Source organism: Mytilus edulis, chromosome 7, assembly GCF_963676685.1.
Source record: "Mytilus edulis chromosome 7, xbMytEdul2.2, whole genome shotgun sequence".
Taxonomy (NCBI): Eukaryota; Metazoa; Mollusca; class Bivalvia; order Mytilida; family Mytilidae; genus Mytilus; species Mytilus edulis.
The window spans coordinates 24,747,473-24,766,072 of NC_092350.1; the positions used below are offsets into that span (position 1 = coordinate 24,747,473).

Consider the following 18,600-nt stretch of genomic DNA (forward strand, 5'->3'; position numbering starts at 1 on the left):
AAGTAATAAAATTAAAAAGCCAAAGAAAACATCTCAAGGACCGAAACCGCAGAAAAATATACGAAGCTAGACAACTCAAAGTATTTTACATCGTGGATTTAAGTGTGTTGAAAGTCAATTATAACAGGAAAGTACCGCGCATAATTCCAATCATGATGATACGAAACCCAAATTAGTAAAAAAAAAAATTAGAAAAGATTTAGTTTTCGATACTTTCTGTGCATTTGTGCATTTGAAAGCAAACATTTTAATTATATATTAATTTGAAAATGATACATTCATTTTATTAATGATTCACAATACATTTTTGTACGCAGCATTCCTTACATAACAACTTCATTATTGATATATGCCGAATATCTTGACTTTATGCAAAAAGAAAAATCACAACAATACTGAACTCCCAGGATAATTAAAAAAGGAAAGGCCCTATGCACTTAAGTTTATAATGTTACCTTGATTTGTCTTTGTAATCGATTACTAATATTTTAATTTTTTAATGCCTTAGTTTACATAGATGACTGTGTTAAACTTTCTAAAGTAACATTCTTCTTTTTCTGTAAAGTCGTATCCATTTGTCGTGTTGAATAACCGAACAAAAACATACACTGGTATAACAATGGACCTACTAAAGCACCTGTCAGACGGTCTTAATTTCACGTAAGTATTTTGCGTTTTTGTTAACATGACACTTAACCATTTAGTTTTCATAGATTTTCATAATAAGATCTAGATATTTTTGTATTTACCTTAATCGAATACTATGCAAACAGTTCTTACCGTATGACATGTATTGTAGATTGTTTCAAGTACTCTCATTATCTCGTGGATATTTTGGGTTAGTGTGAACGGATTCGAAAACGCAGTATAAAGAAAGTTGTTGTCAATAACAATCCTGTTTATATAGATACAAAGTAATAGTATGTCTGATACGTTTTGATTTGAATATTCATGTAAAAATGCTTTTAAATTGATTGTTCAAAAATTGAAAACGTCAAAATTAACCGAAACCTGTATGGAACCTTCCACTATCTAACTGTCATTTCACAGTGTTGAATTTTGTAACTTTTCGCTATTTTGTATTCTTAACGCATTTGTCTTACAATATAGCTTTTGATGGACAATACTTGTTTTAAAAAATAGATATGATCTCATTGGACCACCCGACGGTAACTGGGGTGCAGAAATTGGTAATGGTACTTGGAATGGCATGGTTGGACAACTGCAACGAAAAGTGAGTATTTTTTATCTCGGTGGTACACACTTTAAATTGTAAAATGTTACCTCCTTTTCAGTTTTGTAACCATACAATAGAAACTTGCTTTTAATCCTGTTTGAATGGCAGTCTAAATAGTATTGTTGCTTTATGTGGACAAATTAATTATAATGGACACAATCCCTCGATTAACAAAGTAACTATGAAAGGCAATTTCTATTTTAGGATATTGACCAACTAATTTCACTACACCCGACGTGCATATCAGCAATAAGTATTTAGCATGCTCGATGCCAACATAATTGAAATGAAAAAAACACACATATTAATACAAACGTTAAAAAGCTGATAAAACCAATAAGGAATTATTCATACCCGGACACTGAATCAGAGCTGTGTTTAAAACTGAATTGTTCCAAATTAAAGTCAGTTGTTTTAGGTGGGCTGACAAAAGCCACCGATAACGTATAATGCTGCATTAGTTTTTTCCGTGTTATATATTACAGGAAGTTGACATGGTAGCCACTGCTTTTACAGTTCTTTCACAACGGGAAGTGGTGATGGATTTTACACAGCCTTATTATTATGAATCCACATCAATTCTGATAAAGAAGCCCGATCCAGACGATAAACAATGGACTAAACTACTTGACCCTTTCAGTTCAACAGTCTTTTTATGCGTCGGAATATCGGTACCATCATGCGCGCTTTTACTTTTCTTATTTGAAAAGTACAACCCGTTTTACAGAAAAGTCAAAGACAAAAGGGAAATACGGGTACTACACCAATTTTCTGAATCAGTTTGGTATATGTATGGTTCACTTTTAACACATGGTAAGAACACTATCACGATATAAGCAAAATTATCCACACATTATTATTATAAATTATTCTTGATTTATACTTATTTGTAATAATTTTTTATGGTTGACAGTATTTGACCATTTCATCTGATAAAGAGTGTATATTCTCATATAAAGACATCGAATATATTGCTAACATTAAAAGATATGTTTATTAAAAGGGTCGCAAACACAGTACTTTCTATAATCCTACTTCAGAAATCAAAATTGTACACATATGTTAAATATTATTTTTACAGTTAAAGTCCTGGTCACAACGAACCCACGACACATCAATGCAGTGCCACGACATGAAATTTAATCAAATCGCAGGTCATCTGTGATCGACGTACGATAGTCGCAAGATTTTTTTAGCATCGTGGCGCTGTCGTATGTCGCGGGACGAAAATTTGACATGCACTGTTTTTGCCCTACGATTTTTTTGTCGTGTCACTGTCTTGTGGCTCTCGTGAGATTCTTATCACAGCCGTGCGACTATCTTGCGATAAACACATTGTCGTGGATACCAACTTAAACCATTTTGATAAAAAAAAATCGTACGACTGTCGCTTAACTGTCGGACGATAATCTTACGACTGTCGCAAAACACTCGTGATACAGTTGCACAATTACCAAATTTCGTACGATGCTCGCACAATATTGATTGTCTGTCGTACGACAGTGGTACGTTCGTCGTGCAACATATTTTCATTTTATTAAGAAGAATACAATTCGGAGAATATGAATGTTTTGAAAAACATACCGTCTGTCTTTTAAAGAGGAAAGCTATTCCACCAGCATGTATATTAAGCTTGGCCCTGCTAAATAGGCCCCTTGTCGGACTCCAACAAGGGCAAAATATGGTCCTGTTAGCGTTGCTACCACCTTTCTTTTGTTAATTTGTCTTTTCGGGGGCATCCTGGTTTAAATTCTCTGAAGAATTATGATAAAAACTAATACGAAAAAACGTCGTTTACTTGGACCGAACTTATAATGACACTGAATGATGTTGAAAGCAAATGGCAAATGGATTGCAATAAATCGGGCCTTCTTTATTTACTAGTAGGTTGGAGTTAAACGCGCGAGTTATATTTGTTACAAATTTTTACGGTTGACAGTATTTGACCATTTTTAGAATCTGATAAAGAGTGTATAGTCTCCTGTAACGACATCGAATATATTGCTAACATTACAAGATATATTAATTAAAATGATCGGAAACACTGTAGTTTCTATAATCCTATTCCAGAAATCAAAACTGTACATACATATTAAATATTATTTTTACAGTTAAGAAGTAATCATGAAATGTACAACATATGTCGATCCAAAGTATGCTATCGTCACCGAGGGCATCACCAGCCCAGTAATCAGCACTTTGGTGTTGGCATGACTATCAATTATATGGTTATTTTTATAAATTGTCTGTTTCAAAATTTTTATTTTTTCGAAAAACTCTTGTTCATAATTGATATACACATTTCATAAACTAATCAACATTTATAACAAAGTATATTTAAAGATATATGCAGAAAATTGAATTTCAGGTGGTATACACATCGCTGCATCGACAGCAGGAAGGACATTTCTTAGCTGCTGGTGGATATTTTGCATAGTAATAGTGGCAACATACAGCGGGAATTTCGTTGCCGTTTTGAGTGTTACTAAAGAGACTCTTCCGTTCGAAGGCATTGAGGGATTAGTAGGACAAGACATGTATAAATGGGGTACGATTGGTGGATCCGGGTATGAAACCATATTTAAGGTAACTGCGTGAGTGTTATCACCTGAAAGATAAATAGTTTTAAATACTTTGAATAAATTTGATGTCTTGTTATATTCCTCTCTGAAACTGGATGCATTCAGCTCGACTTTCCAAAGCATCATTTCCGTCACAAATTTTTCGGGTACGACCGAACATAATTACTTTATTACTGTTATAGTTAATCAGTAGTTTGGCAGTGATGCGTTGTAACGCGATAACACTATTCAGATCTGTCAGTCACCCTTGTCCTGTTTGCCGAGACTCAATCACTATGTTTGTCGCCACATTTGTCTCTAATACTGTTCAACAGAATGACTTCATATTTACTTAACAGCTTATTAGAGGTATTACGATTCTGCTTTAAATTTTATAAATATAAATATGTATGGTTCATTCATGATAGAAGAGTATGATTTTTATATTTATTGCTTCCAAGAGATCCTTCATTCATTGTTTTGTCTTAACTAAGTTAAAATGAATTACACCGTTTTAAACTCTCAATTAAAACATACAGTTTGGTATTTATTAAACATCATGATATAAAATTTAAATCAAGAAATTTACTCTAGGCAACTTTTGGCTGTCTTAAATAGTCACATCATTTTACTGTTTTAAAGCTTCCCACAATTTTCGTCCTTATTTCACTTTGTAAACAAAGTCGTCTTCTTATTAAACCTAAAATACGTTTGACAAATACGCACATTTTTTTTTCTTAGTAAAATATATATACCTTTGCTGATTACAATTTTGTTTTATAAAATATTGTTTTTAAAATTCTATACACTTATCCTGCTTTAAGTTATAAATTTATTCAAAATGAAAATGTAATGATTATAATTCATTAACAGGAAAAAGTAAATTCACAAAAATACTGAACTTAGAGTAAAATCTAATCGGAAAGTCCATAATCACATGGCAAAATCAAATAACAAAACACATCAAAAACGAATGGTCAAGAACTGTGATATTCCTTACTTGGTACAGGCATTTTCAAATGTAGAAAATGGTGGATTAAACCTGGTTTTATAGAAGGAGAACAGCCAAATAATCCTACGGTATTTTAGAAGGCTTTGACATATAACAATACATAAATATGTGCTCTATAAGATTTGAAATAGTTCCTTCCTGTCATGCTCATTTTAACATGGGTAGGCATTTAACGTGATCATATCGTACACCTCTCTAACGCTTAGTGTAAATGTCGAAAAATGTAATGAATACCCATGTTAGAATGAGCATAGAGCATAACAAGAAGGAATTATGTCTTTATTTTACCATACAACAAACACCATACATCATACACTATCCCCCTTTAAATCTAACACAATTTGCATTATAAAACTGAAAAAAATAAACATGCAACATTCTTAATGCACCACATTCTATACCCTATATGTTTTAAACCATCAAACAATATACCTTACGCCATTACACCGTGCACTGTACATATTTACTCTCTGTTTGATTTGTTTTTAATACAAATATATATGATTATATATTTTTTGGCATTCTATATACCTTTTTTAGTCATGCCCGTTTTCTGTTCTTTTAATTTGTTTCAGTTCTGTAGTGATCTTTGAATTATTTTTTCATATATATTTTATGCCTTTAAAAATGGAAGGTTTGATATTTTTGAAAATATATGATCACCCCTGGATATTGTATTGCCTTGAATGCCTAGTTGTTGATTTTATGCCTGATGTTTTGTTGACATAGGTTGTCATTTTCCCATGGTGTTTAGATAAAGGAAGATGTGACATGAGTGTCAATGAGACAACTCTCCATCCAAGTCGCAATTTATAAAAGTAAACCATTATAGGTCAAGGTACGGTCTTTAACACGGAGCTGACACCGAACAGCAAGCTACAAAGGACCCCAAAATCACTAGTGTAAAACTATTCAAACAGGAAATCAACGATCTTATAAATATATGTTAAAAAAAAACGAGAAAAACTTATGAACCATAAAACAGACGACAACACCTGAATATCAGATTCCTGACTTAGGGCAGGTGCAAACTATTGCAGCGGACTAAATTGTTTGCTTTTCGACATACGAGCTTTTATTGTCCGGAATGTATGTATTATCTGCCTCTTTTTTGTTGTTTTAACTGTTTTCCTTTTTGATTATGTCTAAACAAAGTCACATATTTAGGCACTTTGAGTTCTAATCGTCCAGAAGGAAACAAATCAAAAGATCGGTCTGTTTGAATTATTGTAAGTTACTGTTTAGGAAATCGTATATTATCCTAATTTTATACACGTCAATTGGGGGCACGATTTTTATATACGTAATTAAATTTGTCCAGTGCTAAAATATGTATCGTTAATCATAATTGTACAAATACACAATTTGTAAATTAAGAGTCGAACATACAAAAATATAAAACAAATATGTGAACTGCGATGGTATATCGATCCGTTAGGGTCGCACTCAGAAGAAGGATTGACGCGCAAGTTATTTGCCAAATATGCTGAAATTCGATGATGAAATTATCACCCTTTCTTATTAGATGTATACTGACTGTATTTTCTTTGTTTCTTCGATTTTACGTTTCCCTGACTTTTAATATTATGGTTTGAGTGTTTAAAATGCAGGCGACTCTAGAAAAACTTTCGGACGAAATAAATCTAAAGAGTTATTTTCATTCATTGATAGATGTATTGTTAAACAATGGGAATTATAGTTAGTGTTATACACGGTAATGTATATGTGTATTGTCAAACAATGGGAATTATAGTTAGTGTTATACACGGTAATGTATATGTGTATTGTCAAACAATGGGAATTATAGTTAGTGTTATACACGGTAATGTATATGTGTATTGTCAAACAATGGGAATTATAGTTAGTGTTATACACGGTAATGTATATGTGTATTGTCAAACAATGGGAATTATAGTTAGTGTTATACACGGTAATGTATATGTGTATTGTCAAACAATGGGAATTATAGTTAGTGTTATACACGGTAATGTATATGTGTATTGTCAAACAATGGGAATTATAGTTAGTGTTATACACGGTAATGTATATGTGTATTGTCAAACAATGGGAATTATAGTTAGTCTTATACACGGTAATGTATATGTGTATGCCCTTTGTGCTAAGGGCCAACGAACTACTTAGAATACAATAGACGTGAAATAAGTACATATGATATCAACATAGTAACTCAAATAAAAACCGGGATTTCTTTTTTGTAAACTAAGAAATGACACAGAGAAAACTTTATATATAGAAGTGAAGAAGATGTAATAAATAGATTATTGAATAATATGAGCAAATCCGCCCTTAATAGAAAAAATCAGCATGTACAATACTGATGACGTTGTCCTGTTGATATAATTTAAGAGTTAATATAGCTTTTCGGACCAGTTTCAATTTCTTACGCCAACATGTAAGCTTACTTAATTTTGGATGTATGGTTATACATAAAATACAATCGTAGTAGCATTTTTTTAAGTAAAATAACACAAACAAAATGATGTTCCGTGTTTTATAACGTCTTGAAACGGAAATATTTCACAACCTTTTCGATTAAAACTTTCGATTATTATAACTGTTTCATTTCCGTTTATCAATTATATTCAGAACGCTGACGATTCAACAGTAAGAATGGTTAAACTTTATGCTTTATTCTTCCCAGCTACTTTATATTTACTAGATAAAATGAATTGCAATACCAGAAGAAGTTCATTAAACTTTCATATTTTAATCAAAGAATCGAAAAAATATTTTAAACGAGTGTTATACATTGGCTGTTGATTTTGTATTCGAGATTTTTGATCACCTGTATTGTCCCTAGACTGAATGAGCTTCGTCCCAAATACAGGTAGTCTCTAATCTTTAACAGGGCCAATACAGAAACAGCCAGTTACTCATACTATAATATAACTAGTACTGTTTTCAAGATGTCTTCACAACAAACATTGGAATCAAGCGAACATTATTCTCGGATTTACATGTTTGAAAGTATTTTTTTTAATAATAGTAATATCTTGGTATCATATATGCATTTTGTGTTTCTTCTTCAGAATTCAAAATTACCAGAGCGGGAAGAATTTTGGGATGGAGTCCTTAAATTTAGCAGGAGTGATCCTTCTGTTTTAAGAGGTGATTATGATGCACATATACTAAAGGTTTTACAAGGAGGTTATGCTTTTCTGTGGGACGACATTCCAAATGAGATATCTGTAACAAATAGCTGTGAATTAGCGAAGATATCAACTGATATGTTTTCAACGTATGCCATCGGTTTACCTAACAACTCGCCTTTTGAAAAGATTTTCACCGACGGGTAGGTAATTCTATAAAGACATTGGCAATTATTCTTAACAAATAATTCTACATATGAATAAAAGTCATAATTTTAAAATCTGTGTATCAATTGGTCTATTTCTTTTCGTAAATAAAAATTTCAAAATAATTTCTAAAGTGTTTGAGAAAGGTAAGATCATTATACTGGTTAAGTTTGTTTTAGAGGAAAATATCACGATATTTATACACAACCAACAAACAAACATATATCAAAATATGACAAAATATAACAAAAACGAGACATATTTTTAAATTAGATGTTGAAAAATTTAATAGAAGTTCTCGATCGTACAATATTGAAAAATTCAGCACTATCCAGAAAAATACAGAGAAAATGTGTATGCAAATATTTGTAATCAAATTAAGTCAGAATATCCTTCTTATTTTATTAAAGGATAATACTAACACTAGAGAGTGGACTCATTGATCTCTGGATGGCAAAGGTTTGGCCACAACACAAATCCTGTCGTGAATCTTCTCTCACCTCAACAAAACCAATAGCAATTTTTGACATACAGATTGCATTTTATATTATTGGAGGTGGGATATGTTTGGCTGTTTTATCGCTCCTTGCTGAATATTTCAAAATCAAATGTCAAAAATGTCCCCAGAAACAGCAAAGGACACGGGACGAAGATGATATTCAGGAAAAAGTCAACTATGAGCAAACTAATTCAAGAAATAAAAATACTAGATCTAGGATTTAGTTAGTCTACATTCAATATGAGATATAGGTTCAATATAATTCATAATTAAAATTGTATTCCATAATGCATTATCTTTTCAAGATTTATTTTGCTTTTTTTTTTGCAAACAACCAAACCATCTAATTGAACTTTCTAGTATTTTGTAAATTTTATTTTAAACGATTCGCATGGGAATCAAGGTAAAATAATTGGCACAATGGTTATGCTCATAAATATTTGTATCGTAACATTAATGAAACTCATATTTTTATTTTTGACAAATAATGTACTTTGTAATTTCTTTCCGATACATAAATGATAGCTGTGAAAATATCGATTAACCTTTGTCGTCAACAGCATAGAAAATAAGGAGAAAAACAATTAAAAAGTATTTTATCTAAATATCAGATCGGGAATAAAACCATTAGTGTCGTAAAAAATAATTATAGATGTTTTGCTTTTGTATGATGTTTTGTCTCATTGAAATTAAATATTTAGAATTTCGAAATAGGAAATATTTATGAAGGCAATACAATCTGTTTGGTTTTATAATAACGACATTTCACTTTTTAAAAACAGTAAAAAAAGTCAACAAAAACGAACAGCGCCCGACTTTTTCTGTACTCAATTTCTGACAAACAAATAAAAACAATAGTACATAGTTAATGGTTCTCAGTAGTTTGCGAGAATTGAAAGTTGATCCAATAAACTAAGAATAAATTTTGTGTTTACGCCAGACACGATTTTCGTCTACAAAAGACTCATCAGTGACGCTCAAATCCAAAAAAGTAAAAAAGACAAAATAAAGTACGAAGTTGAAGAAGCATTGAGGACCAAAATTCCTAAAAGTTTTGCCAAATACAGCTAAGGTAATCTATTCATGATGTAGAAAAGCCTTAATATTTGAAAATTTCTAAATTTTCTAAACAGTTATTTTATACATATGACCCTTTTAACGATATTTCATGTCAGCACAGAAGTGCTGACTACTGGGCTAGTGATGTCATCAAGGAATAAGAACTCCACCAGCAGTGGCATCGATCCAGTGCTTTGAGCGGTCGCTTTTGAAAATATATAATGTGTGCAATTATTAAGCCAATAAAGTTATACAATTATATATTATCCATTAGGTCTAATTTTTAAATTTTTTGAATTTTGTGAATTTCTTGAATTTGTATCCACTTTTAATTGTAGACTCTAGAACAAAAGAAAACATGTCCTTATCCTACTAACAGCTTTGTATTATTTGGACAGATATCAATTGTTGCTTCGACAAATGTTATATATCCGCGATCATGCCAATTTGAGGCAAACAACCAGACCATTACATATGATTGTCTAGTATTTGTACATTTATGTTGTACGATTCACATTGGAATCAAGGTTATAAAAATGGCACGGTGAATATGCCTACTAATTTACCTTGATTTATACAGCCGAACAACAAATAAATATGACTATGTTAATATTAAATAAACTTGCGGTGTAATTTAACTGTTTAATATGTATTGAAATAACAAGGATTGAGAGGTAGTTTTCTGGATTATTGCATGATCACCAACAACGATCAACCAGGCATAATGATTTAAAGTAGGTGGTTTGATTATAAAAAAGGTCATTGATTCGAGAAAGAATAATATCCTGTTAATGACGTAGTGAAACATGCTTATTTTCTTTCCCAATCAGTGATTATTTCATAAAAGTGTGATTACTTCATTTATTAATTTCATTTTTTCTCGCATGTGAATACTTTGGAAATAAATATCCAGTTTCAAAGAAAAAGTATTCAAGGAAGTGTTTAATTTGTTCGGCTTATGTTGGTCTTGCTGTAGTTTTATTATGTGTTTAATTTCAAAATTTACTAGTTATGAAAAAAAAACATTCCTTACTGAAAGTGCTGAAAACACATATAACAGATTCACTACCTCAGCTAATTTTCATTCACCATTATAAGAGGAATACATTGACTTGTTTCTGCATATGAAAAAGTAAGTTTTCAATCATCTTTTAATGTACTGTTCAGACAACCGTCGAATTCTCTGAAGATTCTTACGGAAATAGGCTTTAAGAAGATAGGTCAAAACTAGAAGCCAACCAACATTTAGTTTTATTCAATGCTTTTTTTTTAAAGGATTTTTATAATTTTCCAATTACTAAAAAAGTGTGTTGCTGTCTTTCGTACCCGCTTTCGTACTGTTTTTCGTTTACTATTGTCTCATACATCAGACTGCTTTTTTATTTTTCATTTGAATTGTTTAATATTTTGTTTTGTCTGGAAATTAAGGCAGACTTTACAATATATTGTTTTCATTTTTGATTGCCTTAAAACCAAAATTCACGTCGCTCAGTCTTAGGTGGAGAATTGTCTGATTTGCAATTATATCACATCTACATATTCTACAGTCTCATTTCGGGGGTTTATCAGTATTATCATCCTGCACTTCATCTAATCTCATTTAAGTAGTTATAGTAGAATAGTTGCTAAAGTGGGGTGTCTACTTGACTGCGTAAGGTGTATTGATTTGTACAAGAATGTAATGTTAATCTATTAGAATCAAGTTCCTACATTTGATTTGGGTTACACTTAAACTTATAATTATCCAAAAAACAAAAAGTCCAAAATAAACACTTAACAATGCTTGGACTTAATTATGTAGCAGCATTTCGTGTATGTTTAAGACTAGGTTCCATCTTTTAAATATCTCTCACCCAATTTAAATATACTGACGAGCATGTACAAGCGTTTAAGAAAATCTGTATATGTCTTATTGAATTGGTTCTATGTCATAGATTCAAAGAAAAATAAATCATAATCATGACTTCTTGTAGGTCAAAATATTTTTTCTGGGTTGCTCTCCTGTTGTTTCATTTTCAATGTTGAATTTTTTTTCTTTTAAAAAAGCTTTTTTGCTGATGTTTTACCCGTCTCTAATAAGAGCTAAAACCAAAGTTGGCATGCATATCGATTTAAATGACGTTGGATTGATTACCTGCACGTCAATAATACATCAGCGATATGTTTTGCTTTATTTTGACAATATTAAACTAATCGGAATAGTAATAGAGATGTAACATAAAATTCTGCTTTTACAAATGCAGGAATCCAAAGAAAAAAAATATATTTGTCAAAATCTTAGATAATGCCCCTTTAATTAATCAACACTCTGTTAAATGGGATAATCCGTACAGAGTATGTGATCTGCCTCATCTTAACAATGCTGGGATATTCCTACTTAGAGAATAATGACAATGGTTGATAAATCTGGTATTTTGTTGCAATTGAGGTTGTCCAACAAAGGTTTTGAAAACTTATAGTTCCCCACACATATTGATTATGTGCATATAGGTAAATGAATGTATTTTTTCTAATTTGAAAAAAAAATATTATTCGTAGCGAAACAACACAATATCATTAGGAATCTGTTTTTCCTAATTAAAAAAAAACATAATTGTCGAAGCGAAACAACACAAAACACATCTTTTCTTGAAAAAAAAAACTTGATGTTTTCTTTTCGAATCACAATGTCAATTTCGAAATGATAGCTTCTGGCGATGTTTATTCTCAGTTGTCGTCAATTGACACGTTGTAGATAACGGAAAAAAGCACAATAAAAAAGGTGTTTTGTCTGAATTTCAAATTTAACTTACAAAAGTTTTACTTCTGGTGTGGTGATAATAATTGGATGATTTGTATTTTTCTGTTGATTCATAAAATCGTGATAATAGAATAATTTATATTTCCGCAATATGAAATATTAATGAAGTCAAACAAATCTATTAGTATTTATGCTCAAGACATCCTTTTAAACATAATATATCCGATTTGAATCACTGTGCGTCATGGTTTCTTGACATCGTGTTAAAATTTAAGAAAGAAAAAATCAATACAGGCGTTCAACCATAAATCTAAAAAAGTAAGCTTTTGAACACAAAGATAGTCTATTGCCTTTCGTTTAATCAGTGATGGCTTTATCTATTCACCGGTGTTAATTGATAACCGTAACTGGAATTACGACGATCCCAATATGGCGACGGTATAAATAGGTAAAATCTTTTCACTCATTTTTCTCAAATGTAGCCCGTTGTTGTCAAGATTTACTCAGCTGCAAGGTTTTTCTATGCCATTACATCATATTTGAATTGTAACGGTGCACTTGAATTATCTAACCACATAGAAAATTGCCGTCGAAAAATTCCGGATGATAATCGTAACTCCAAAAAAAAATAATAAGAATTTCGGTAATAACAAATGAGAAGATTACCGTAACTGGATAGCGTTTGATTGATACTGACACTAAAAACTGTCTAAAATAGCATGATGAAAATATGGTGTTCAATTAATCACAGAAACATCTAACACATGGTACAGAGGACGTTCGAAGTAGTGAGAGCGCTTCGCTGCTTTCTGTGGTAAAAAAATATTTATGTGATTTGTAAAAGTACAATGTCTGCAATTATTCACTTTTTGAAAAATTAAATGAAAAGGAGATCTGGTATGAGTGCCATTGAGATAACGGTCAAGGTCGTAAATATAAAAATAAGAAAATGTTGTATGATTGCCAATGAGACATCACTAGACAAATGACACAGATATTAACAAATATAGGTGACAGTAAAGCATGACAGCAGCGTATAGCTTAAATACTTAGTTATAAACAAAACCGTATATAACTTTATTTACGGCACGGGATAACAAAATATAGAAAAGAATCAAATCAATACAAAACATGATAATAGTAGACGTTTACCAACGAAACCAACTGTTTTATATGGCTTCTAATATGTCACAAGCAGACACATAATTTGAGTTGTTAAAACATATTTCTTCAAATAGGATTTTGTATAAACATACTGTAAAAATCAGATAAGTAGTAAAGGTACTGGGTTGATACTACTACTGGTAGACTGCTAGTCCCTGGTGGTATCATCAGCTGAGTGGTCATGACAGTACACATGTTTTGAAACATCTAAAATTACCCATTCGTTGATAGAAGACATTATCAAGAAAGTTCAGGAAAAGTTGACCCTAGGTGGATTTGGTTTTGCTTTAGGTACTTTTTACCTATTATGTCTGTTTGTTTTTGTTCAAACATCGATCTTTGTCAATATAATGGAATTTTGTGCAACTGTCATACTAGTGAGAGGGTTAGCTTGCTATTAAATCATACAATAGAAGATGCCTGTATTAAGTCAGGAATATGACAATTGTTATCTGTTTGTTTGGTGTGTTTGAGCGTTTGATTCGCAACTTAAATATGAACTTTCCGTTTTGACTTTTCCTCGGAGATCAGTTATTGTTGTTATTTTTCATTTTGGTACTGCAGCTCTTCAAGTAAGCAGATGTAAACTTTTATTTTTTGGTAGACTATGTAGGTTAAGTCTTCTGCGTTACCAAAACAACTAATGATAAGCAGACTTATGGAATTCAAACATAAATGCGTTCCAGAAAAACTTGGTTTTATACCTGACATCTATAAAGCAGCCGAAACATTACAGATTATATTGTTAATTTTGCAAATACTGGTTTTTTCCCATCAAAAACACGTTGGTCAGTTATTGTAAATCAAAATATAAATGCAAGTGAAGAAACATGGTGGTCTTTCAGAATTTCATGCGATAATGACTTTTATATGTTTAGACATATTCATTCTGCAATCAAACCGCATAAAGCATGGACAATTGCGAAACAGTTTCCCGAACTTCGTGTCTCCGCCAAGTATGTTATTGACTTATGTTTTGTAGTACGTTATGAAGATGAACATTTACTTTGCGACAAATGTGGAAAGTTCTTCTTGAATATCGTTGAACACTACTGGTATCCTGTGATTTTATACAAGACTATAGAGATGATCTATGGCAAGACAATATTAACATTATTCCCATTCAGTTCAGTGTTTTTATGGACAGTCTTTCGGCACATGAATTAACAACAGCATTTCTCTCTTTCAATATGTTATATAACTTTTTTCTCTTTGACTTGTGTTCGTCACGTTGAAAAAATCTGCAGAGATTTCTACAATCGATAGAAGATGTGTCCGTTATCGATATTATTGACAGTGCTCATGTTTTCTTATAGTAACTTTTACCAGTAACTTTAATCTTTGTTTTTAATTTTCTGATTCATATATGTCATGTACACCATATCTCTATAATAGAGGAAATAAAGTTATATATATAGATCTGGAAATTGACAATGAGCGTTAATTTAAAACAAGAATTTACGAAAACAAATCGGATTTTAGCGCCCAAATTATAGGGTTTCTATATAGCTATTTCTGCGTAAAAAAATCCAAAGCACTTACGCTGATTATATCACCTAGTTTGTGTGATATTCAACATATTACAGTTCGGTTCATGAATTTCTTGGTAGATAGTTGTTGCCTTCATTGACGCTATTAAACTAAGAGTTCCAAGTATTATCCCGTGAGTATTTTACGAACGCCACAACGATTTGGTTGACAGTTAATGTTATTGAATATCTGTTTCCAGTTTTTAGTGGGGTTTGTGTTGTTATTTTCTTTTTAATTTTCTATGTCGTGTGTAGTGTACTGTATGCTTTTTTTCTAAATATCCTTGTGGTATCTTTTGCCTGTCTTAAAATAATTGCGAGCCTTCATCTTGGTCGACCAAATTTTGAGCTCCTTATTATTAGAAATAGTAACACTCCAAGTAAAACTGAAAACAGAAAGCCTTAAATGGCAAATCAAAAGCTCTTCCGTATCAAACGAATGAAAAAAAAACAACTGCCATATAGCTGATTGGTACAGACTTTTCCTTAAGTATACAATTGGGGATTTAATCTAGTGTAATAGCTAGCCAAACCTCTCATTATATTGAATGTTACGCGTAAAAAAAAAAAGTCTACATCACATGAGACAGCAACATAACGACACTTAAACTTAGGTGTTTTACAACTTAGTCGACTGGGAATAAGGTGCGAATTTCAACGTCCAATAGAAAATGAAGGAATATTAAAATTAAAATGAAGTTAGACATTTTGCCTTGTCACAGATCGCCAATAAAAGCCAAGATGCTAGGGGTCTTTATAAGGAAGATAATGTGGAACTCCCCATATAAAAAACATTGAATTTAACGCCCATATTTAGAACGGATGTATTTGTACATCCCGCACAATAATACGGCACTCCTCTTGCATAGCTGTATATCTCCAGATAATTATAGCGTTTTTTAGAAGACGATAATAAAACAATAATTAAGTGAAAACAGTTTTTATTAACAAATGTTAGAGCAAAAACGAATCGTCATAAATGCAAACAAATTAAAACCAAAGCACACTAGATGTTAAGTTTTGAATCTATATTTAAAAAAAAAGGATGTAACACAATATTATTGGTTACACACGCAAGCAAATTGTTCCTGATACTATACAACACCACACAAATTTTGACTCCATTTGGTGAAGATGTTTATTGATTTCAACAAACATCAAACTGTGTAAAATTAGATAACCCTGATTCTAGTAGCATTAATAGAAGACATGTACCAGAACATTTCAGTTTTCGTCGTATAAATATGGAATGCTTTCGTGTTTTTATTACTTTAATCTTTATCTTAAAAGTGTTCTAATTTAAATTGGTAAAACTTGAAAGGCACATCCGGAAACAGTAACGTTCGAATCGACAACATGTTAAATACGAAACTGATGTAATTTAAATGATAAATTATCATATTATCTTTAAAATTCATGCACGGATTTTGATTCATACAAATTTAAGGCATTCATTTCATCATTTTTGTTCGTTTTTGTTTTCGTGTTTGTCTTTTTTCAACGTATAATTACTTCTATTGGTATATGTTCTGCTTTGAAACCTCTTCAACTACTATTTTTTACACTGTCCTGCAAGATGATAGCTAACTCGAATACTGAAAAGCACAGCAATTACAAAACTTTAATGTTATTGGTAACTTTTAGAATGAGTCTAATATGAAGTACCGTAGCGCAGGAATGATCCTTTATTACCTTTGCTGGTGGACTATCAGTCCCCGATGGTATCATCAGCTCAGTAGTCATTGCATCGGTACTGACATGATTTAACAAACTTTACGACGTACTAGTTGTGATCGATTCATATAATCTTGGAATAAATGTCAAACATATTACGCGCAATTAAAAAAAAATATACAATCAAATATTATTTCTGCGCTATTATATAATTTTATGCAAAATGTGCTATGTAATGGTAATTCAATCAATAATAAATAGCGTGCTTAGATAAATGAATAACTCGCTTTCTTTAAAACATACAACAAATCATTATATAGACTTATAATCAGGTACGTTAGGTGCGCGTTTATTCTAATTAGGATTTATCAGTGGTTAAGTTGAAACAAAAACAAAATACTGAGTTAAAAATAATTAACAACCAAGTTTGCTCAAAAGTTGTGCCTAAATATGTTAAAGCCAATAAACAGCCGGTAGGTAGCAAATCCTTAGTTTCTCGATTACTTAGTCATTTAATAATTTGTAAGATGTAAACTTACTGAAAATGAACATCATTAGCTGTTACAGTATTTGTTTGCACCAGACCTAATTCAGGAACCTGTTGTTCGGTGGTTGTCGGCTGTTAATGTATTTCATAAGTGTTTCTGGTTTGTCAATTTTTATATCATAGAATAAATCATTAATTTTCCTGCTTGAGTGGTTTTACAGTAGTCATTTTTGGGACTTTTATAGCATGCTGTTCTGGGGTAAGACAGGATTCCGTGTTGAAGACTTTTACCAATAAGGGGATTATTTTTACAAATTGTGACTTGGATGAAAAGTTTTCTCATTGGCAATTATATTCAATTTTCTAGAGCACACTGATATCCGGGTCCGTGACTGCGTAAGCCTTATTTTAGTATTGGTTATCTTAGAAAGTCTTACTGATTAAAATACTACAATAGGGAACAATTTGACAATGCTTGAATTTAGTAGTGTTAACTCCGTGATTATGACCCGTGTATATAGCAAAATCCTAAATACACCGTTTGATGGTGCGCCTGTTAGATACGGAGCGTACATATAAGGTAATAGGTAACAGGTGAATATGCTATCGGGTATCGGATTCGACCCGGAACTTGTTACATGTAATTATTGGCAATATTAATTATGTGGAAACAAAAGGGTCTGGAGTGGTGTAATTTTTAATCTAAACCATTGTCTTATATTATCTATATATAAAGTTGAATTCTTCGACTTGTTATTTTTACCCGATGACGGCTGACAAATTGGACCTCGTTATTTTAGTATTATAGATATACGATATCAAAACAGTATTACTTGACTGGTGACAGGGAATATGTATACCACAAGCTACGATTAATAGTAGAAAATCATTTAAGAATAATCGAATAACCAATAATCAAATTGTTTTAATAATTACTTAAATAGGAGTGTTTGTTTAATTATTACTAATTGCTCACTTAAAAATATAAATCAATTACTGAGAAAAAAACGATAGACAGTAAAAAACTATTGCCATCTCTATAAGTAAATTAAATTTTGTTGCTAATTGCTCACTTAAAAATATAAATTAATTACTGAGAAAAGAAACGATAGACAATAAAAAAACTATTGCCACCTCCATAGTCAGGATTCTACTTCAAAATTATCTCCCCATTACGCCAGTTTATTTTCACAATCGTAGAAATGGAAGCCATTGTAGGGATGACGCGCTACTAATTTTGCTCTTTGAAACCGATAAATTTATCCACATTGCACCATTACGATCCTTATATGTCAGTTGTATTTTAAAAGACAAATGTATC

The 18,600-nt window shown here is 31.5% G+C and overlaps 1 protein-coding gene across 1 annotated transcript; it reads left to right on the forward strand.

Moving 5' to 3' along the window:
* Positions 1–571: 571 nt before the first annotated feature.
* LOC139481100 (glutamate receptor-like) lies at positions 572–9,245 on the forward strand. The gene is made up of 6 exons (XM_071264201.1): positions 572–660; positions 1,144–1,234; positions 1,723–2,050; positions 3,606–3,823; positions 7,861–8,123; positions 8,538–9,245. Exons 1-6 carry the CDS (start codon positions 620–622, stop codon positions 8,848–8,850), a joined length of 1,254 nt encoding a protein of 417 aa, XP_071120302.1. The 5' UTR covers positions 572–619; the 3' UTR covers positions 8,851–9,245.
* Positions 9,246–18,600: the final 9,355 nt, after the last annotated feature.